At 44.7% G+C, this 22087-nt stretch overlaps 2 protein-coding genes across 14 annotated transcripts in view; both read right to left on the reverse strand.

The window, feature by feature from the left end:
* KANSL1 (KAT8 regulatory NSL complex subunit 1) overlaps positions 1 to 1155 on the reverse strand; it is a 102837-nt gene extending 101682 nt beyond the window's left edge. For 2 of the 4 annotated variants that reach the window (XM_075523380.1, XM_075523377.1), the window contains exon 1: positions 704 to 1149. The gene's annotated coding sequence lies outside the window, so the exon portion shown is untranslated. Of the gene's footprint in view, positions 1 to 703 lie in introns of all 4 variants that reach the window. The other 2 variants (XM_075523379.1, XM_075523381.1) reach the window with 2 other exon arrangements.
* A 4988-nt stretch (positions 1156 to 6143) lies between these two features.
* The window catches only part of CDC27 (cell division cycle 27), a 35376-nt gene continuing 19432 nt past the window's right edge, over positions 6144 to 22087 (reverse strand). For 3 of the 10 annotated variants that reach the window (XM_075523260.1, XM_075523263.1, XM_075523264.1), the window contains 9 exons: positions 21391 to 21598; positions 20381 to 20553; positions 18876 to 19028; positions 17406 to 17614; positions 16613 to 16730; positions 15142 to 15270; positions 13278 to 13352; positions 11174 to 11354; positions 6145 to 8946 (listed from right to left, as the gene is read on the reverse strand). In XM_075523260.1, the coding sequence (XP_075379375.1) occupies positions 8864 to 8946; positions 11174 to 11354; positions 13278 to 13352; positions 15142 to 15270; positions 16613 to 16730; positions 17406 to 17614; positions 18876 to 19028; positions 20381 to 20553; positions 21391 to 21598 (1329 nt within the window). In that variant the 3' untranslated portion in view covers positions 6145 to 8863. Of the gene's footprint in view, positions 8947 to 11173; positions 11376 to 13277; positions 13353 to 15141; positions 15271 to 16612; positions 16731 to 17405; positions 17615 to 18875; positions 19029 to 20380; positions 20554 to 21390; positions 21599 to 22087 lie in introns of those variants that run through there. The other 7 variants (XM_075523256.1, XM_075523259.1, XM_075523257.1 and 4 more) reach the window with 6 other exon arrangements.

Below are 22087 nucleotides of genomic sequence, written 5' to 3' on the forward strand. Positions count from 1 at the left end.
GGTAATAACATTAGCAAGGTAAGAGGTGACTTTTCAAAACAAGCATCAGCAAACCCTCGCCGCCCTCCACTCCAGACCCAGAAGCACTTACGGCCACTTCACACATGGGGAAGCCAGAGGCATGGAACCGTGAGCATGAAAACCCAGGTTTAGCCCCTCAGTGTTCACGGCGAGACCACTCTGACAGGTACACACAAAACTCTCTAGATATTGTAAGTACGTGTATAAACCAGATTATATCAGCAAGTAAAAAGGATCCGACTGATGTAAACCTGGGGTTTAAGGATGCACGCAATAAAGGGGAAAAAGAAGTAGGAGATCTTCCTTTTTCTGGGCAAGTCATACCTTGATGTCTCGATGCCGTTGCACACAAGGACAGGTAACGCCAGGAAATACATACGCACGCTCCCAAGAGGAGGCTACACATCTCTTCACTACATACGGGCATTGGAACGGTTTTGGAGAGAAACACCCTGCACACACGGGATGAATCCACGTTTTCAGCCCTATTCCCGAACCTCCATTTTAAAGTTACGCGTTCACCAAGAAACTACGTGCGGGGCTCCAGACTCACCCCGCACCATCACAAACTACACCGCCGCCTGCAAACACAACTCGACGCGTCCGACCCAGCCGGCGCGGCAGTTCGCAAAACCCAAAGGTTGGCCTCGCCGCGCCAGGCGGGGAGAAGGGGAGAGCGTACCTTGCCGGGCATCTTGGCCAGGCCCATCCTCGCCACCTGCGGTCCAGGCGGTCAGCCGGCGGCACGGGGAGGGCCTCCGGATCCTTCCAGCCTCCGCCGACGCCTGGTAGGTCTGCAAGTTTCTTATTTATTTATTTGAGGAGGTGGAAAAATCCGGGACCTGGGGAAAGAAAGGGCTGTCAGCAGCGGGGGGCCACAGCCCACGCGACCCCGGCTCTTCCGTACCCCCCTTTACCTCCATCCCGCCCCGGGCCGGCCGGCGGGGACGCGGCCCGGCAGCGCCCAGAGGCCGGCCGGGGGTGCGGGGGGCCGGGGGCTGCCACCCCCCGATCCTTCTAGAAGCCCCCTCGGGCCCGGCCTCCCTTCCCCGGGCTAAAATGGAGGCCCGGGGCGGGAGGCGGGGGGGTCCCCGCTCCGCACGGAGCCGGCCCGGCCCGGCCCCCCCGGGCAGCGCGGCGGGGCGGAGCTCTCCCCGGCGCCCCGGGCCCTGCGGCCGGGCCCCCCTCCCGCGGCGAGCCCCGGCCCCCAACTCCCCGGGCGGCCGCGAGAGGAGGAGCCGCCCCCCCCCCCCCCCCGCCCCGCCGCGGCCCGGCCCCCGCAGCCAAGTTGCGGGACGGCGGCGGCGGGGAGGGGGGGGCCGCGCCACTTGGCCTGCCGCTGCCCGCGGGCAGTGGGGGGGGGGCGGCGGGCTCCGCTCCGCTCCGCTCCGCTCCGTGCCGGCCCGCCCCGCGGCCCCCCGCCGCGGCCCGGCCTCCCCCCGCGCCGCGCCGAGCCGCCCCGCACCGGCAGCGCCTCGCCCCGCACCTACCTGCGCCGCTCAACCAGCCTTGAAGTGGGGACCTTCCGCCCTCCCCCGCCCCCATTGGCTGAGCGCGGGGCATGGGCCCGCCCCATTGGCCGCCGACGCGTCAGTCAGCGCGGGAGGGGCGGGGCGGGCGGTGATTGATGCGGTGCCGCGGCTCGCCCCCTGCCCGGCACCCCCCGCACCCCGCACCCCACCCCCCCCCCCGCGCCCCCGGCTCCCCCCGCCCGCCGCCCCCCGCCCCCCGCGCTGCCCCCCCGCAGGCCCGGCCCGGCCCGGGCGGGAGGCCCCGGGCGCTGGGCCGCCTCCCGGGGCAGCCACGGGTCCGCCCGGGCCGCGGGACCGGCGGGCGGGGGGCGGCGGCGGTGGTCTCGCCGCGGGGGCGGCTCGGGGGTGAGGAGGGGTGTCCGGCCGGCGACGGGGCACGGCTGCCCCGCAGGTGGCACCGGATCGTGACCCACGGGAGACGCGGGGCGTCCCGCGGGCCACAGGCCACTCCTGACCCACGGGTGACACGGAGCTCACGTCCCGCAGGCATCGAGGCACGCCTGCCACGCGGGTGACACCAGGCTCCTGTCCCATGGGTGGCAAGGGTTCCTGTCCCACGGGTGACAGTGGGCCCCTGTCCCACAGATGACACCAGGCCCGCATCCCACAGGTGACACGGGGCCTATGTCCCATATGTGACACTGGGCCTACGTCCCACAGGTGACATGGGCTCCTGTCCCACGAGCGTCACCAGGCTTGCGTCCCATAGGTGACACGGGCTCCCGTCCCATGGGTGACAGCAGGGCCCTGTCCCGTAGTTGACACAGGCCCCCGCCCCACGGGTGACAGCAGGGCCCTGTCCCACAGTTGACACAGGCCCCCGCCCCACGGGTGACAGCAGGGCCCTGTCCCACAGTTGACACAGGCCCCCGCCCCGCGGGTGACACCGGGGCTGCAGGCGGGCCAGCGTCGCTGCCCCGTGTCCCCCCGCCCACGGCCGTGCCTGGGCTGGCCCCCAGCTGCGTTGTGGCTCCCATGGGCCGGCCGACCCACGCCACCCGGCAGCTCCCTCGGGTCCCTCGTGAGCCACACGCTGCTGAACTCGGGGTCATCTTCAGCGTCACCTTCTCCTCCCAGACAAGGAAAGCCCTTCCACCGGCTTCTCCTTCTGCCTGCTCACATGGGGAGGCACAACAGCCTTAATTCAGTTACAACTCTTAATTCAGTTGCTTCCACTGTTGGTGGGTTTTTTTGTCTTTTAGCTTTTATCCCAGTGACGGGCTGGGTTTAATTCAAATAAAAGGCACGGCTCCACATCCCGCAGGCCGAGAAGGAGACAAGCTCCTTCGCTTTTCGCTGATGGTCCTTCTGTGTGACAAGAGTCCCTGTTTCCCTTTGGGACAGCGGAGCTGTGGAGAGGATGTTTGAGCTGCTCCAAAATACGTCAACGTCACAGATGACATCCTGATCCTCAGTGCCCCGCTCCCCCCAGGAACCCCCAGGATGTTTGTACCATCATAAAATATCCCCAACATCTGAGCAAAGGTGAGTTCTGCTGGATCAAAGGAGGAAATTCCCATTTCTGGTTCCTTGGACAAGCCGAGCTGTGTTGGGTTTTAGCTGTGATTTGTTGCTCCTGCCCCTCCCCGAAGTCCAGGCAGGTCCATCCACCGGCCAATGCCGATGGACAGACAGACACCGCTACACCCAGAGGCTTTACACGGGATTAGCTGAACATTGGTAACTCATCCAGCATGGGGAGGCAGGAGACTTCCTTCTCTGGCAGAGGATTACCACGCACGTGTTATTAGATACAGGCAGTCTTTTCCTCTTCAGCAGGTATTTGCGGGTTTAGGACCAAAATGAATTTTTCACCACCACTTCTGGTGCAGGGAGGACACGGGGGGAACTTCTGGCCCTACTCAATGTAGCGGCCAAACTCCTCTATATTTAAATTCATAGACGCCCTACACAGGGCAGCCGCATTCACCGTCTCCCATGCAGACACCGTCCTCTGCCTCTCCTTCCCCAGGGAAGGTGCTTTTCGTATGGTGGTTGCAACCAGGCTGTTTTTCCTGGTTATCCAGGAAAATCCAGAATACGGCCGTATTCTGCTGGCGATTGCCAGCGACGCAGCAGATTGCCTTAACAAAGTGCTTAAAAGCGGGTGCAGTAGATGTGCCGCTACCCAGCGCAATGGGTCTGAGAGAGAAACACCCGCCAGGAAGTGCCTTTTCTAAATCTGGTGAGACACACGAGAAACCAAAAAAGGCAGAAAGTAGCAAACTAATCCTCTTGTCTTCTTAAGCGCGCTTTCCAAATGTCCCGACAACAAAGAATTTCTGTTGTTCTGCACACATGTGGATATGAACTGCTGGATTTTGGAAGAGGAAGAGTTTTTTAACTGGTAAAACGTCTGAATGTAAAGATTGTCAGAAAGGAACTTGTGGCTCCTTTCTGGGTGTGGTTTTCTGGGATATTTTTGATGGAATTGACCTTTGGGAGTGGTTTTTTTTCTGATCTGGGAGGTGTTTCTGATACTTCCCTTACTGGTACCATTAGGATATTTTAAATCCTTCCCGTCCTTTAAGGCTGAATAAAATAGTCTGGGCCAGGAGAGCAGGTCCCAGATCAGAACGGGTCAGAGCATCACACAAGGCGGGGGGCAGGACCCCCAACCCCTGATGGATGGACCAGAAACGCAGCCAGAGCCACAGACGAGACGCACGGGCACCGGCGGATGCAGAAGCCATCAGTCCGTGAGGCTGCGGAGGCGCAGGGGGTGGCCGTGCTGAGCATCGCTCCTGCTGAAGCGCTGAGAAACCCAGAAAAGCCCCAAATCGGCCCAGTCCCTGGTGAACATGACAGTTGGCTCTGGAGAGGGGACGGTCACCCAGCCCAGGTCCCACGCATGTCACCCCGTCGTGCCCGCTCCCCCTTTTCTCATCAGTCTCACATCTCTGTTGCAGCTGCCACAGCGGCTCCTACTCTCCTTCACCCTCATCTGTCCCGTTCCCACCTCCACGGGCTGTTCTGGGTCCGGTGCTCGTGGTCCGTGGCTTTGCTCCATGACTCTGCCCAGCTGGATGCGAGGACACAGAGGCTGGAGATGCGTTTGCTGTCTGGGTCCAGTGCTGCGACCCCAGGGAAGGGACCGGGTCCCCTCCTGTCCCTGCTTACCCGGCTGCCTGCCGCTGTGGGATTTCAAAGCAAGGAGCATCTCCCAGGGTTTATACAGCAGCTGGACCCAAACTAACTGAGAAATCAGGTGCTGATTTGAAAAGCAGATAGGCAAAAGAAGCAGAGGAAGTCTTATTCTCTGTGTTAATATAATTTTAAACCCCGCTCCTCTGAGGATCAGGAATACAGGGCTTCCTGCCTTAGAAACCCTGTTCTTCTGCTCCATTTTAAAAAAGCCAAACCAGTGCCAGCTCCTAGACCAGGTCTCCCTCAAATAAAGTCACTAGCCTTGACAGAGGGACAGAAAATAGGGAGATGATGCAGCAGAAAAGTTACTGATGAACAACAGAACGAAGCGTGACGTACCAGTAAGAAGCCGTAGGTGTTCATAAAAACCAGGTGCCAAAAACATTCCCGAGCTGGAAAACCTGAGATGCTAACAACTCCTAGTGTTCGCTGCATTGCTGTGATTTGGACGCAGAACGAAGTATTGCAGCTTACAAGTCAAATTTCCTTAATGCTTTGCCTTTCTCTGGAGGAATCTAAAGCTCAGCCTACCATTAACAAAGCTTCGTCTCACCGCTAGGAAGCGTGCAGCCAAAATCGCCCGTATTTGAGCCGACACAGAGAAACTGCAACCGAGACACAGGAAGAATAACGCAGCTCTCGCTGCCGTGCGTAAAGCAGGGCGGGAAGTCGGCTATAGAGCAGAGAACGTAACTACGGGACTGCATTTGTATGCACAATCATAAAAGTCCAGGATTAAAAGAAACATGGGAAGAAAAAAAGGGGGAGGCAACTAGGTGTAGGAAAGGGTTAAGTTCAGTGTCACTTTTACAGCCAAACTTGGCTCTCAAAAAAATTACTGGATTAGGCTAATATAATGGATGAAAATGAGCGCTAAAAGCTTTAATCCAAGATGACCGTATATGCAGCCAGAGGAATTCCTGTACAGCCATGAGCCTCAGCCTTCCTGGCAAGCTTTTCCTCCAGGTCTGAAAGTATAGCGAAGTCTGTGATCATTTCTCTGCTGAGCCGACAACAGTTGCAGCCACAAACAATGTTATGAGCTGCTATGGAAGGCAGAATAAAAAATAATAATAAAAAAAATAATAAAAAAATCTGCTCCGTACCTGGGAGCTTATTGAATCTCCTGTTGAGCTGCAGGATGTAAGCTGACCATGAAGAGAAAACATTTTTGGAAACCTCAGTGCATGCCCCTGCCATGAGGTGTCACACCCCACACCTCTCCCGGAATTCCAGCCCAGGAAGAGATACCTGCAGCCCGCTGGAAGCCTGCGGCAGATTCACAGGCGACACCAGGATCAGCAGCTACTGCGGGACAGAAAACAGCCCCACGTACCCCACGGTGAGCCCTTAAACCTCTCTCCAGCCCTGCCGCACTTGCCCACCTCCTGAAGGATGAACCCCAACCCCGACCCAAAGGACCTGGGGATAAGCCTGCTTTTAAAAGTAGTTTATTTGGATTTTCCACATCCTTTAATGAATCGCAAATATATTAACAGAAAAGACTTTTTTTTTTTCCCTAAGACTGTACAATTTTTGAAATAAAAAGTCAGGAAAAGCAAAAAAAAAAAAGGAAGAAGACAAATTACATTGTTTCAATGCAAACAGTACACACCACACCCACACTTTGCATTTTTCCATAGTTTTGTTGTAAGAAAACGACAGTTCCCTAATTCTTTTCAGTGAACACACTTGCTCTAACCCGGCTGCTAGAGTGCCTTCATGCTCGCCCTCCTTCTCCCTGCCCCTCTTCGAAGAGAGCAAAATTTTATTGATTAAATACTCATGTTGTGTATCTAGTTAGAAGGGAAAACAACAGCATGGTCTAAATGTTACTTGAGCTTCTTGGGAAAAATCACTTTAAGGTATGATGGATGTATAAAGCAAGGGACAGTTTGAAGTATTAGTCTTTTAGGTAGCGTGAATATCCTTTTAACAGCCCAGCTGAATTAAGAGCTCCTTGCAGGGTGTTGAAAATTTTAATAAAATTGTTCACAAATTTTTAGAGAACAAAAGAAAAGGGAAAAAGCCTCCTCAGTTACTAGATCTCTGGTCCCAATTTAAACAACAGCATTTGTTATGGAAAAGTCTTGAGAGTAGCACCTGCTTACTCCTACTTTTTGCTTAGAAAATATGTTGGGAACCAAAAGGAAGCCAATTAACACGTTAATTAGTGGCAGTCACCCAAGTGCTGCCTCCAGACCTCATGCTGAGGTGCTGCTTAGAAGCTCCTCCTTGGAAGGGATGCGCTGGGAAGCTGCAAACACACTGTGGGGCTGGATGGGAAAACCACGCCAGGACAGACACGGGTAACTCAAGAGCACTGTGCGTGAACTCTACCGTAGATGCAGAGCAGCTCTCGGGGAAATGTGAACCCCGTGTCTTCCTTGGGAAGGACTCATCAGGAAAGGGAAATCGCCCCAGAAAATCTATCGCCACAAAAAGCAGCACAAGATTCGGTACGCTCAAGCCAGGTCATGATTTCCCAGCCAGTTCATCAACCTTCCAGACACAATGTACACGGCGGAGGCACAAAGCTCCTTGAATATATTATCATTCCTCAGATTTTAGAAATTCCTTTTCACGCTATTAGGGGAGTTTAAGCCTGTTTTTCACTGCATATCCTCCTACTTAAAAAAAAGAAAATCAGAGAATTATATTTTTGCTCAGCACTTGAGGATTGTTTTTCAAATGATAAAGGTGTCCGTGTGGCTCATGACCAGAGAGGAGCTGTGACAGAAGACGTGTCTAGTGTAAGACAAGGACAGAATTTAAAAAATTGAAGTTCTAAAGGTAACTAAAAGACCCCTAAAAACCAATACATTAAAAAAAAAAAAAAGAACATTAAGACTGATCACAACAAATATGTTGCTATGAAATTTATATCATTCCCAATTTATTATGCATAAATTGCTCTTTAAAACTGCTTATATCATACACTTTCTTTATCATCACTGCATAAAGGGCACCAATCGTTGCTGCGGAACACTACAGAGAAAGATCATTTTGGACTCTTTAACGTGGCGTAGCTTTCTTCACAGAAGCAGCCTCTGTAGAAGAGGAAAGTGTTCCTAGAGTGAGAATCTTAAAGAACAGCTTAAAAAAAAAAAAGACGACAGATAATTGCACATTTTTGCATCCTGCTTGGACCACACTTTACAAAACAGTTTTTAAAATGATACTCATCTTAGACACTTATTTGATGCATTCGACTAAGGTTCCGATTGTATTAAGGCTTCCACAGTCTTCCCAGTCTATCTGCTTAGAAACACGCAGTCACTCGGGATTAAAGGTTTGATGTTTTCACATTACAGTTGTATCTACATTTCTCTCTTGATTTTGCCCTTTATTAATTTTTATTCTTTAAAGGGGAAGAACAAGTCAAGGGGTATATGAAAAATGAAGCAAGGTGTTGACTTGTTTCGCTGAAGTACAAAGTAAACACTGACCTTTCAAAAGCTAGGTGAATAAATTAATTCTTGGTTAGAACATGAAAGCATTTCATGAAAGCTTTGATTCTGCAATGTGATTCTCCTGCTACGTTTCCACTCCTGCAAGTTTGCACTCTAAGTAGGGACACTGGATATTTTACGTAGTCTGACACACTCCCAGTCCTGAGCACGTGCATTGTGTTTGTTCACTGGAGACACTGCAGCTTTAAGGTCATTTACATTCCCTGGCATTTAAGTTACACTACAATATGCAAAAGTCTTTAACAGCCTGCATTTGTCAACACTGTCCTTGAACTTGGAAATGAGGTTCAGCACTCTGCTTACCAAGAAAGAACCAAACTAAGACACATTTCTGGGAAAAGAACAAGACACTGCTTCATTAGTACTATCCCCACATCTACTGGCTTCGTTACAGCAAACCACAAGTCCTTCTTCCATGATATTTTTCCAGCAAAGGGGAGTCCAAAAATAGCATTTCCTCCTCAGTCACTGTCATAAACGTGTAAGAGCCAACTAGTCAGACTCAGTAGCAGCTGAATATTGCACTGCCATTAACTCTGTGTACAGTTTAAGTCTGAGCAGTGTACTCATGGTGTCAGTGGAGAATAATGACAATGCTGGCTCAGTGATGTGAAGACCCAGGATGCGAAGGAAGGGGAGAACACAACAGTACCAGTCACACACTCAAGCTCAGATACTGGCTTTTGGAGGTTAAAATTCATCACTTTCAACTGCGTGGAGCTGCGTGTCATCTGCATCCGTCATGCTGCTCTCTTGGGATTCGTCTGTGCCAACTTGAAAGAAAAAGAAACACAAAGTAGTCAAACATTACTGGGCTGCTTCACTACAGAGATTCCCCCACAATCAGTTCCAGCACATCAAAAGCACAGTAGCAATGGGTTTGGGCTTCCCCTCAAAATGCTTTAAAGCCATACAGCTTTTTCCCTTTTTCTTTCTAATACACTGACCCCTGCCAGCTTAATGAAGTCTAAATACATGCATTTAGAAAGGAATTAACACCTTAGCCATCTTCTGTTAAAAGTCTGAAGTCTCTGACACCTAGTTAGGTAGGGATTGGTATGGAGAGTTCCAAAATGGCCTTAGGATCAATTTAACCTTCCCACTCCTTCCAAACACACCAGCTGCCCGAAACACTCACATTAGTTACCCACTGCATTAGTGCACTGTGACCACTCAATTTATAACCAAATAATATTCAATTAGTAGCGTTAGGCAGCCTCTACTCGCTCCCTGCTTCCGTGACAAAGATACCGCATAAGATATGTGGTAAGAGAACTGCTCTGACTAAATGCATACAGCCGTTTCTGATGCCGAAGAATTACTCAGCTCACTCGGTTCAGATGATGACTAGCCTAGAGCTTCCAGCAAAACTAGATTCCTACTGCTATTTGAATAAAGACAGCATGCTGCGCACAGCATACAAGATAAACGTGTACTTACTGAGAGGCTGCCCTTAAATATTTAACTTATATATTTGTTAAAATTAGAACAAAGGTAAATATCTAACGATGGCTGTTCTTCACACACAGGAATGCGACGTGAGTCTGCTTTCCATAACACAATTTAGCATATTAATTGTGAATTCCCAAACACCTAAGCCGTTTCACGTGGAGAAACACAGATACCTTTTATTGCTTTAATGCAAACACTTTATGGGTTTCTGTACAATGGACACAGCCAGTCCCATGCTAGGCAATTTAATGCACAAAATGGCTCACACTAGCCAATATATTAGAAACAATTGCCCCCCCACCCCCAGTACTACCTTAATTTACTTTAGCTCATCTCATATGTCCTAAGAGAGTTATTCAGCTGAGACTGTGCAACTCTTCTATAATTTATCTGCACAGCCAGGGAAACTGAACTGCTGACACACAGCCTAACACTGTTTTATTTTGTTTATTGCACAGATTAAGTTGGGTTTGTTTTTTGTGGGTTTTCTTTTTTGGGTTGTTTTTTCTTTGTTTGGTTTTGTTTTTTGGTGGTGGTGGGGTTGTACCGCTTAGGTGTTGCTCAGCAGTTCAAGCACACTGTCTCCATCTCCTGGTCAGAAACATGCTCAGCCCCCAGTGAGCCCGTGTTCTAAGTTGCCCAACTACAATAGCGGGGAAAGGAAAACTCTTGATACTTCAGAAAGTGCAGTGCGGGATAAGTTTCCAGTATTAAAAAGCACACTGTACACAGGATCAATAAAGATCCATGTGATATACAGTAGGAAAACATGATAGCTTTTTCATTTGAAGATTTAGAATTGCAGAACATAGCATACATCTATTAATAACAGTCCAAAACCTGCTATATTTTCTTCTTTGGAGGAAAAGAATTCAATCGCTTATTAGTATTTATTTTCTATCACTATTTCAGTCAGCATCACAGAGGTCAATATTTATGACTATCCATGCTTCACAGAGCTACCCATGCTTCACGGAATTTAAGCTCATAATAAGAAGTTAGAGAGAAGAGAAACCTGGGCCATTCCTTTTTGCAGATTATTCCCAAGTAGTATAATGGCAGTGTTTTATTTTCTCTTGATTCAAATGAAACTGCTTCCATGACTTTTGTCAAAAGCTACCTTTTATGTTTAGCAGACCAAATATTTTTACCCAACATCCAGTTTAACTTTTGACAAAGCCTCTACAGACAGTTTCAGTTGCCATTCAGCTACCTTGAAATGATTTGACACTTCTATGAGGGAAGACTTGCGGCTCTGGGAACATCTTGCTCTCCTAGGATACTATTAGCCAACGATGATTTGTATGAATTTACAATAGTCATTATCTCTGTCCTACTCCATCTACAGATTCTAAAGAAATGTCACAATCCTTTATTTCATGTTTACTGCAGGAAACATGAATGAATTCTTCTGAATGAAGAGCCTCTGGAGTTCTTACTCGCCGAGCAGCGAGGTTGAGCAGTATGTTTCACTTATTAAACCTGGGATTCTTCCTACCACCTAAGTGGAAATACCTCCTTGAATGACAAAGGGTTGGAAATACAAACCTGATTCATAGGGGTAACATTCACTGATTTGCTCTTCTTGAGTTATTGGTTCCTCATCATCTGGAAGGTAACGTTTATCAATGGCCTCTTTGATCTGGTTATTGGCTCCTTTGGGATCTAAGTCCATTGCCCATGAGAAATTCATTAGGGCCAAATGTGTTTGACCCAGTTTTTTATAAACCTAAAATAAAAGCATAAAAGGCTACATTTACATGAAGTTGCTACTTGAAGGTTTGGACAATAAACATACCAAGCCACAGTTAACTGATATTTTATGAAAAGCAACAGAAGGTAGCTATGAAAGATTTATTATACAAGTCCCAAGGGAAACAGCAAATATGTGTACAAAGAGTGAGCAAGTGTTTCTATTTAAGACTAAAAAAAAATTAAATTAAACTAGCAGCTGACAGATTAAAAAAAAGCATAAGGAGGTGGATCTTCAGATATAAATTTAAGCTTTGGAACTCTGCAGCACAGTGGTGTAAAAGCTATGAGCGTACATGTTTTGTTTTGTCTTACTCCCTCACCACTGCTTCAATTTCTTGAGTCACTTTAACCCCAAATCTACTTGTGGCTCAGGAAAAGTCCAAAGTCTCAGATTTCTGATGTCAGAGGCCCAGAGAATAGTCTGGGGAAGTCTCACCGCGTGCACACTTTAATCTTATACTCTTCCCTACAGCTCTCATAGTGAGGACTAGCAAAGGCAGGATACGTGGTTAGACAGATTTTTGATCTGACTCAGCATGGCCATTCTTACATCCTCAAGTGGCATTTTAACTGTCATTGGCAGGTGGAGAAAATTACGGGACATAAAGTGACACCTAGCTTGTCCTGCTAAACTGAACAGTAACATTTTCAAGACAACACTGCATTGCAGAATCCAGCCCATATTTTACCTTCTTTGTCACCGTAACTTGCACTGAAGCTCTCCTTATCATTAAGGACAGATGAGCAAGTAATTTATCTGTGTTAAGTGTTTGAAACAGTGAAAGTTCTTCAGTTTGTCAAGACATGGCAACTCTAATGTCAATTTAGAGGTTCAACTACTCCTGGACAAGTACTAGTCAACAAATTTCAGCACAACTCCTTTCGCCTCTTTCCAGTTAAAAAAAAAAAAAAAAAAAGAAAAAGAAATCTTGCTGATTAAGAGTTATCCAGTACTGTGCTAGAGGTAAGTTTGTCTTGTTGCTTCCTAGTGAACAGACGCTCCACAGAACAAGAAAGTTGCAGAACACAGAACAAGAAAGTTGCAGAACTTAGTTAAAGCATATTAGCAGAGAAGATGGTGAGGAAGGAGGATTTCTATTACCAGATTACTTTTCTCTGGCATTAAACACAAAGAAGGTTGAATGTAAACACAGCTGACAAGCTAGTAATATCTTTTCCTGTGCTAGCCCACCCTATTAGCCTCATTAAAGACCCTTCTTCCTTTCAAACTGATAACCTTCTACAACTCTTTTGGGGAGGCTGTCAGCTGAAAAGGACATTGAGGCTATTGATGGAGACTTAGGAGTACTCTACAATTACTCCTTGTTCAGCATTTCCGATACAATGCATCAGAATGCAATTCAACATTTTAACAGCTACATGCACAAATAACCAACACTGCTGACTGATGGATGGACTATCCCTCAAAATTTTAAGGATTTCCACGGATCACATCATGGCTATCGTACTGAATCAAGTCTTGATAGGGCTCCATCTTCAGGGAAAGATATATGGCTGTGTGCATAACAACTGTATCTCTTTTCAGTGAAGTACCTTTATCAGGATCAATTTCTTGCTTTTTAAAATTAATTGTATTTCAAGTTGACAGTGGTGAAATCAAAGCAGGCAAAGAATAACACCAGCTTGGGTTATTTTTTCTTGGTGTGTTTTAAAGAGAGCTGAAGGCTGCTCCAGTAATAACCGTCTTTTGCATTTAAAAGCTGATACATAATAAAGCTGTGAGCAGTAAGCCTTATTTAAAGCTTTGGGAATTTTTAGAATACTGCTCCAAATGGAAGCAGCTTGGTGACAGGCATCAATTTTTCTCACTAGGCGTACATTTCTGCAAAAAAGGAAACCAAAGCACTTATGATCATCACAGTTAAGTTTTACCTACCTTTCCTATTAAAAAGTAAACAAGAGACTCTTTGGGAACAATCTGTTTCAGTTCTTCAAGTTCTTGTAAAGCAGACTGAAAAGGAAGAAAAAAGAGCTTAGTAAGTACAAGCTGGCAGTCTGCAACCAGTTATGACATCACTAAACTGTGATTTAACACTAAAGTGAAACAAAAAAGAGTTCTGGCATTTACATGCAGTATATTCCATCAAGAACAATAGCACAACTTTATGAGAAGCATCTAAAATTCCTTTTACATTAGTTTCTCATTTAAAGATTGTAACATATCATAGCCCCGTTACTACAAAAACCAGAGCAAGTTTATTGGGCTTTGGTCTCCTACAACACATCTAACAACTCTGACAAAATGCCCCCGTTGCCCCCAGGGAGGCATACAGGGTAGAAGACAAGAAGCTGACTGTTTTTACAGTGGGCACTTCCTTTAGTACGCTGAGCTGCTGAAAAAGTAAGACTATTGATGTGTTTTGTGCTGGATGTACTGCTCTCAAGCCTATGCTTTTGAAAGGTTCTGGGTTTAGATACGTATCTGTGGACTTTTACAAATGATGACTGTGTTTATGTTAGCCATCTGAAGTCCACAATATTTAGTGAAACTTCCACTTCACTTTTAAACTAATTGTTGACACTGGAGCAGTTTATTCTGCTGTGACAGTAATCTGGCATTATTAAGAAATTCTACCTAAAATTATTTAGTTTGCAGTTAGAAATAGTCATTGCTTCTAGTTACAAAAAGCTCCATTCTACCCTCTAAGACTTATGCCTGTGAAGACAATTTCAAGTTCGGGCTTACTACATAAATAGAAGTGTAAACCTACATTTATTTACCCAACACTAGCCAAATTTATCACACTATCAAAATTCTCTCAGTACTGGTGCTAAGAACCAAAACTTTTCATCAAGTTTATGTAGTTTATGTGAACAGAGTACCTTTAGTCTTACAAGTCTCAGCCTGATAAAGAAAAGAGTCCAAATGTTTTATTTCCTAAAGCATCACTTCACCATGGTCAACAAGCTCCTTCACTAGCGCAGGGGCAATAAGATAGTGGACTATTAGATTTATTTTTTCCCTCTTGTATTTATCCTCTGCTTTTAAATTTTAGAAACAATCTATGAATGGGCACTTCGTTAAGTCCTTAATCTTAATACATTTTATATTTAATTGGTTCAGTTAGAACTTTTTTTTTGAAAATTCATAAGTAAAGTTTTCCCTTTACATGTACACACACATTTCTGAAGCAAGGTTTCAAAAAAACCAGACTGCAGCTTGTCTTCTGTGGCCAAAAAAACAGGCCAGAGGACAACAGTCACTGGAAAGACAGACTGTGGGAAGATCTTCACTCATTCTAAACAGGGTACAGGTCAGCAGGGGATCAGACCAAAATTGCTTAGCTTCTTATTTTTCACTCAATAACACAGCCTTTGAAACAGCTGGTCCTTATAGCTATAATTGATTATGGGGCAGTTTGCTGGGCCATTTTTTAGTAATTTAGTATAGGCTCGTGATAATTCAGCCCCATGTCGGTGACAGCTGCAATAATTTCCCCTTCTTTCCTTTCTTTTTCCAGGGTCAGATAAAATAATAATAATTAAAAAAGCATCACCTGTTGGCCCTAGGTTTTGTAACAATCAAAAAATTTAACATAGTTCCCTTGGCAAAGGTGGCACTTGTCAAAGCAGATGCTTCACGTTAGCCTCTACAAGACAGGCCAACGTCCCAGGCTCTTCCTGCAAGCCCTGATGCTACCCAGTGTACATCTGTAAACATTCAGCTTCCAGTGCATCCCCATTCCTAGCTACAGCAATTTAAAGATAACTCAAGGTTGTCTAGATGTACCAAATCTTACCTTGTATTTTTCATTTGCAAATAATACAGAAGCTCTATGGAATTTGCATAGTGGGTTCTTGGGGTCAATGTTAATAGCTTTGTTTAAAGTATCCAAAGCCTTTTCAGATTTTTTCAGTGCATGCTGGACCTATTACAGAAAGGGAGAACAATTTTAAAAGGGAAAATAACAGCTCATCTGCCAGACAAGGACAAATCCACTTGACTACATCTACTTACAATCTGTTCCTTTAAAAAAAAAAATTGTCCAATTCTTAACAAGCTTTCTTACAGGAAGAAAACTTCACCTTGCCTCATCTCCACCTCAAAACGTTCTCCCCGCCCAATGGCCAACAGAAGTCAACCTTTGGCCAGGAGTGGACTCAATGCCCTTCTCCATATATAAGTGAGAAGTAGCCACTCTTCCTGTAGAATTTGACACAGCTTTGCTGCCACATAGAAGGCAAATGAATGCCAGCAGGTAGCCATCCATCACACTTACACAGCCCTCAGTCACTATCACGAGTATCTGAGAACTGCTTCCCAACTTTGTAAGCAAGCATTCGCTAGAGCAAGGCTACTGTTTTCTAAGGACTGAAGTACCAGGTGGATAAATGACCACCTTTTCAAATAGGCCTGTAAATTTAATTTAACAGATGGTGGCTGAAGTAGCTGCCTGCTACTGAAACTTCACTTGGCATAAAGTGGCCTAAGTAGCAAGTTGTCACATCTACGAGTGACTAGAACGAGGGCAGCACCGACATACAGCCAGGACAAAAATACTGCACTCTGAAAAGCAAGACAGGTACCTTAGCATTTTATAGAACTGGAAGTGCTGGTCCAAGTCATAGAATCACAGAATCGTATAGGTTGGAAAAGACCTTCAAGATCATCGAGTCCAACCGTAAACCTAACACTGCCAAGCCCACCACTACACCATGTCCCTAAGCACCTCATCCAAACGTCCTTTAAATACCTCCAGGGATGGTGACTCAACCACTGCCCTGGGCAGCCTGTTCCAATGCTCGATAACCCTTTCAGTGAAGAAAAATTTCCTAATATCCAGTCTAAACCTGGAAGTGCGTGCAACAGCAGTCAAAACCCTCTTAATTTCTTATGTATTAAGTATAACCCCCCCCTCCTATAAATACTCTGTTCACATTAATATCTGCACACAGTCTTGACTTTCATATCACTACTATTTTGGCTGATTCACAAACATGACCTGATAGTATAATTTCATTACTGACTAAAAGTAGTCTGGGGGGAGAGAGAGAGAGAGACAGAGACAGAGACAGACAGACAGAGGAGGGTTTCTTTTCTGACACATTAATCCTGTGGTTATTCCTTCATGTGGCACTTAAGATCCTCCAGTAGGTACTCTGAACTTGTTGGGCTTTTTTGCTAAAAACGTTCAGAATGACTTTTCTACTGCAAACAAAGTACAAAAGCAGATTAAAACACAAGGATAGAGTTAGGTGCAATCTACTTACTACTCCAATGTGACACAGTAAGACCGAGCTCTGCGGATTGATATCAAGTGCTTTCTGGAAATGCATTTCTGCTAGACTGAATTTTTCCTGTTTGTAATAAATCATTCCCAGCCCATACCTGCAAGCAGAAAACCAATTCTGTTAAAGACTAATTTGATTGGATACGGTCTTACTTGTCAGTGAATATGACCTGGCAGAAACGGTCTATAGACTTGCCAACCCTATCCAGGGTGTGAAATGATTTCTTGTGGGAAAAAGCCATGTCTAAAATTATCTTGGTTTTTTTTTTTCTCAATTGGGTAGTTTGAAGAACTGGTATCTGATACACAGGAAGACTGGCTAAACAGCTACAAAGTAAAAAGCATACAAAAGTTTCTCAAGACTGAGCGACTTACACTAGCAGATGTAACTTTTACTGCTTTATATATTTTTTCCACAGAAAAAGCCATAAAAAACTGACTACCCTAAGGTATAAAGGGGCAGATCTCTCCAACTGTAACCAAAGAACAATCAACTAGATGCATGAGGAGTGCTGTACAGAAGAACAAAATAGCTGGGGTAATACAGCCAAGAAGATCTGTAGAAACCAAAAAAGCTCCAATTTTTTGCCCTCCTTGTGGAAGTAACTGTTTAATAAACAGATGAGGCCCACATCTTCTTCAGAAATAGCTTTGCTCTCTTCTTAGAGAGAGGAATGGTAGTGAAACGATAACAGCGGCAGCATCCAGAAGCTATTTCTCCAAAAGGAATTCTGTATCACGTTGCAATAGGAGGGGGATGAAGCAAAACTTACCATGCATTATAGTGTCTAGGGTTGACTCTGATTGCATTTCTAAAACAAGCTAATGCTTTGTCTAGTTCTTCTGTTAACACAAATTCATGTCCCAACAGGGTGTAGGCATAAGCATAGTTTGGATCAACTTGAATGGCTCTCTGGAAGAACTTGATTGCAATGTCGTGCTCTCGTTGCAAGCTGAAACAGTTTCCTGCAGCACACCATGCCTAGTAAAAACAGCATTGCAACATTAGCACACTTTTTACAACTCAGAGTGACTAAGTTTGAGCTGAACCGATTTTTCCATACTGATTTACATAATTATATATAACTTCCTCCTAGATTAAAAAATAACAATAATAAAACAACTTAAGTCTCATTCCTGGGAGGCAGATAGGCCTAAATACACCTTATAGACAGACAAGCTGAAGTACAGAAATCGAGAATGTAAGGACACCCAACAAGTTTGTGCCAATTAGACACTTTGATGACTGATGACTAAAGCTTTTGAAGCTGTTGAAAAGGCTAGAAATAAAACATCTCAGATATTTAAGAATAATGAAGGGGGAGACAGTACATTCACTTTCACTCTTCAGCTCCCTCCAACTGACAAATCCGGCAATCTGCAGAGCAACAGTTTTAGCAGCAACCTCCTCTTTCCCTCCTGCTCAGCAACCAGTGTCGAGATTGCACAGCATCACAGCCCAGGGTCCCTTGCTTTCCCAAATTTTTAGCATCACTGCCAAGTCGCATAACTGTTCTCCACTCCTTGTATTAGAATCTGCATTTTCTTCTCTCCAGACTATCTTACTACAACCACCAACTGCTTCATTAGTTTTGATTTTTTCCATTATTAGACAAGCTAACAAGACAACACGAACAGGATTCTCTCCTCCAACAAAAAAAATCCCAATATAATCTACAGTTCTCAACTCTATCAAGAACACATCTATAAATGCATACATCTATTATTTTTACTGTGGCACGCATTAAACAATACATGGCTTTTTGCGTATCATGACTTTATACTACCATACACTCTGCAGTTTAATGGACTTGGGCATAAAAATGTGCAACATTATGTCTGAAACTAAATTCTAGAGCAAATACGTTTTAAGTGCCAGTGAATTAACTACAGCAATTAACAGGTGGTACAGGAAAAAAGATATTCCTTATCTTTGCATACTGGCAGCAGTAGGAGTGACTGACTAACCCATGATCTTCCTGGATGAATGGTGCCAATGCAAATTTAAATAACCATTAAAGGTTTCCACCTGTTCCATGTAAGCTGATATCCTAATTCTAAAAAGCCATTTCAGGCATCATCAGTTCAACAGACAATCCTGCCAGCTCCCTCTCCAGTTTTGCCATGCAGTTCTCACAGGAGAATACCCTTGAACTAGATCAGAACTCAGAGCTTTGTTCCGAATCATTCGTTTTGCCACATACAGTTACTCTCTTCTCATTCAAGACCACAGCATTTTATACCTCTGGTGAGTTTTTATCCATGTCCGTCAAATCCTTTGAAAGAACTGAAAGGGCAACATCTTTCTGCAGATGCCACAGCGTCGTCGAATAGATCTCCATGCCTTCTACTCTGTAGTTTTCAATCCTCCTTACTTCGGAAAATATTCTCTCAGCCTACGAACAGAAATTAAACTTAAAACAAAATTCCATCCACCAAAGTGGGGCACATAGGTCAAGGTCAGAAGCCTCGTATGTCCCGACTGAGCATCCTCTTTGCTTTGTAAGTGTACTATGCAGAGCTACAGGCCCTGTAATTTCCCCTTCAAGTGAAGGAAGCGACTATACCCCAATATAGTTATGCCAGCAGAAATGCAGCCAGCTCTCCCTACTGCTGACTCAGATTACATTACTGTTTCTATCACAGTGCACAAGCAAGGCGAGAAAGTTACCCACAAAATCAGAAAAAGCATAGCATACTTTTATGGGCCAGTTATGATTATCAGCCACTCTAACAGATGACAGGTATTGCCTTCACACTGAGTGCTACACCCCTCCACACATTGTGCGTAATAATTGCAAGGCAAAAGGCAACAGGACAATCACTGCATTAAACACAGCTGACACAGGGATGGGGGGCATGCGTAAGCATGTGACAACACATATATGTGCTTTACTTTCATTTGAGACAGCTATGCTTCTTATCAAGAGTTGACTAAGTCTTTCTGACTTGGATATCTATTTCATAAACTTAAGTTCCAGGCTACAACACTCAAAGCAGCAACAAGGGAAGAAGCCTAGCTTTAGGAAACCATTGGGATCTGTAGCCTCAATTTGAAAACCCCCTGTAGTTTTCAAAATAAATTATTAAGCAGCACAATATGCTCCATCTCTAATCAGACTGTGTGTACAGTTTAAAAACCACTTCTGAAACCCGCTGCATTTGTCTCCTGCACACAATCTGTCAAAAAGCATTTTAAAAACTTCTGAGAAAATGGGCACATCAGCTATCAGGACAACCGTGACAAGGAGAGTTAAGCTGCTGGATTACCCTTAACTGCTCACTTCTGTTTCTGAAGCAGTTTGACATCACCTCAGCTGTGCCAATGCTGTAATTTCTGAGGCTGCAAAGGAAACTAGGTCATTGATGTGATCTGTGTTAACTAAAAAGGGCGAAAGAAGTTGTTGGTTTTAGAACTCAAATTGTTTCAGTGATCTAATTTACAACATTGCAGTACAATTACATCAGCACAGCTGTGGGTGAAGATGGGGAGAGGCAAGGAGGAGACCCCAACGGTTGGATGCAAGAGGAAATAACATTAAAAGAAATCTAAAGTGTAACTCAGCCTCTTCAGGAAAGCTCAATGAATACAGATTAATGATCTAAATCCATTCCAGGTATAACTTATGTTTATATAATTATCTCAACTGTAAAATTCCCATAGCTTTTGCAGGAAGCCTGCAGGTTTTGTGCAAAGCTACACAAAACAAAAGTGAAAAGAGTAAGAACCAATCCACACAGTTCCTACCTGCATATATTCTGCAAGTTCGAAGTAAGCTCTCCCAATTTGGCACAGCACCCAGCCAGTGTTGTAGTGGTGGGATGGTAAATGGCTTAAAATATTTATCGCTTCTTTGCAGTTGTATGAACACAAGGCTAAATAACCTTTCCCCATGTCACGAAGAAGGCTCATCAAACCTTCTAGGAGAAAAATACAATAAATAAAAGTGGAAAAAAAAAAAAGACAGCTGAGACTTATTTACTTGAAACTGCTAATCCCATAAGCTCTTCATTGTGGCAGGCACTGCTCCTGAACTTGCTTATGAAAATCTTTTGGGAGTTCCCAAACACACAGGCTTATACACTCTTAACTTAGGCATAATATTCTAAACATCAGTCTTTGTAATGGAAGTCAGATAGTAACGACTTCTTAAGCCAGCAACAGAACGCTCGGGAACAGAGAAACTCTGAAGTTCAGGGCAACTGGAGTTTTGCATTTACAGCAGCTATTCAAACATTTTGTTAGGTCTGAACACAGTTTCCACATGTCTGGTATCCATGGATACATCTTCTTGCTGCCTGGAAACATTATTGAGCCAAAAGAGAGGAATTCAGCAGTTTGTCTAGGATTTTCTGACAATCTGAATAAAGACTTGTTTTTAAACAAATGGGAAATATGAAGGGAGAACAGACTACATAAACTAGATTTTGAGGGAAGATGACTGCGTTACTCATAGCTCCTTTGAATCCATTTCCAAGGATCTTGCCTGAAAATATTTTAATCACTAACAAAGATCAGAGCTTACAAGATATATCAGCTTACAACTAGCCACTTTTAATACTTCTTCATGTGTTCTTTGTAAGTTAAATAGAAGATATTGAATTCAATCAGTTTTTATAATCATACAAAAGTGACAGCTGCAGGTTAACTGAAACAAGAAAGAAGCAAACACTGGAGCAACATTTTTTTCATTCAACCTTAAAACATAGATATACTAAAGTTTTACTCTACTACAGTCCAACAGTGTTCAAACAGACCTGCTGCTGCCTTCTGTAGCGTAAAAGCCTGGATCTGTGGTGCAACAGTGGAAATCTTCCCTTCTGAAATGATGGAAGAGTCCAGTTTGGTAATTTCCAAACTGTCATTTAAGTTTGGTTGAGTTATTCCTCCCTTATTTGTTTTACTTTTTGTTTTTCTGTTTGGAATCTTAGGTGGAAACTTCATTTTTAATTTTTTGCTATTTTCCTGCAAGTAAGAAGAGTAAGAGTTACATATAAAAAACTCCTTTAAACTCAGAAAACTAAACTTGAAAGTGAATTGTGTAAAGTTATATTTATGCCTCTTTGCAGCTTTAGCAACCACACCCAGACGTTTGACTTTTAAACTTAAGTATACAGGCACCTAATAACTTCATTGAATGTTTAGTAGTTCATTTTTAAACAGCAAACATTCACATAACCTAACTACAGTCCAGGAATATTTGCGCTTCGGTGTTCTGCTCCATTGTTTGAAGAGCAGAAAACAGATATAACTTAGTTTTGGGGAAAAAAACCCCCAGTATCTGCTCAGAATGAATTCTTCAATAAATATATCTGAACACAACCACCTCTTTTCAAACGGGTTGACAGCTAGCAGCACCACTGTGTTTGTCAACCCAGTGTGTATCTTTGTTTTTGTTCATGACTCTTCCTACTATTTTAGTTGAGCACTTGAGAGTTGAAAAAAACAACACAT

The sequence above is a fragment of the Mycteria americana genome, chromosome 22, assembly GCF_035582795.1.
Source record: "Mycteria americana isolate JAX WOST 10 ecotype Jacksonville Zoo and Gardens chromosome 22, USCA_MyAme_1.0, whole genome shotgun sequence".
Classification (NCBI taxonomy): Eukaryota; Metazoa; Chordata; class Aves; order Ciconiiformes; family Ciconiidae; genus Mycteria; species Mycteria americana.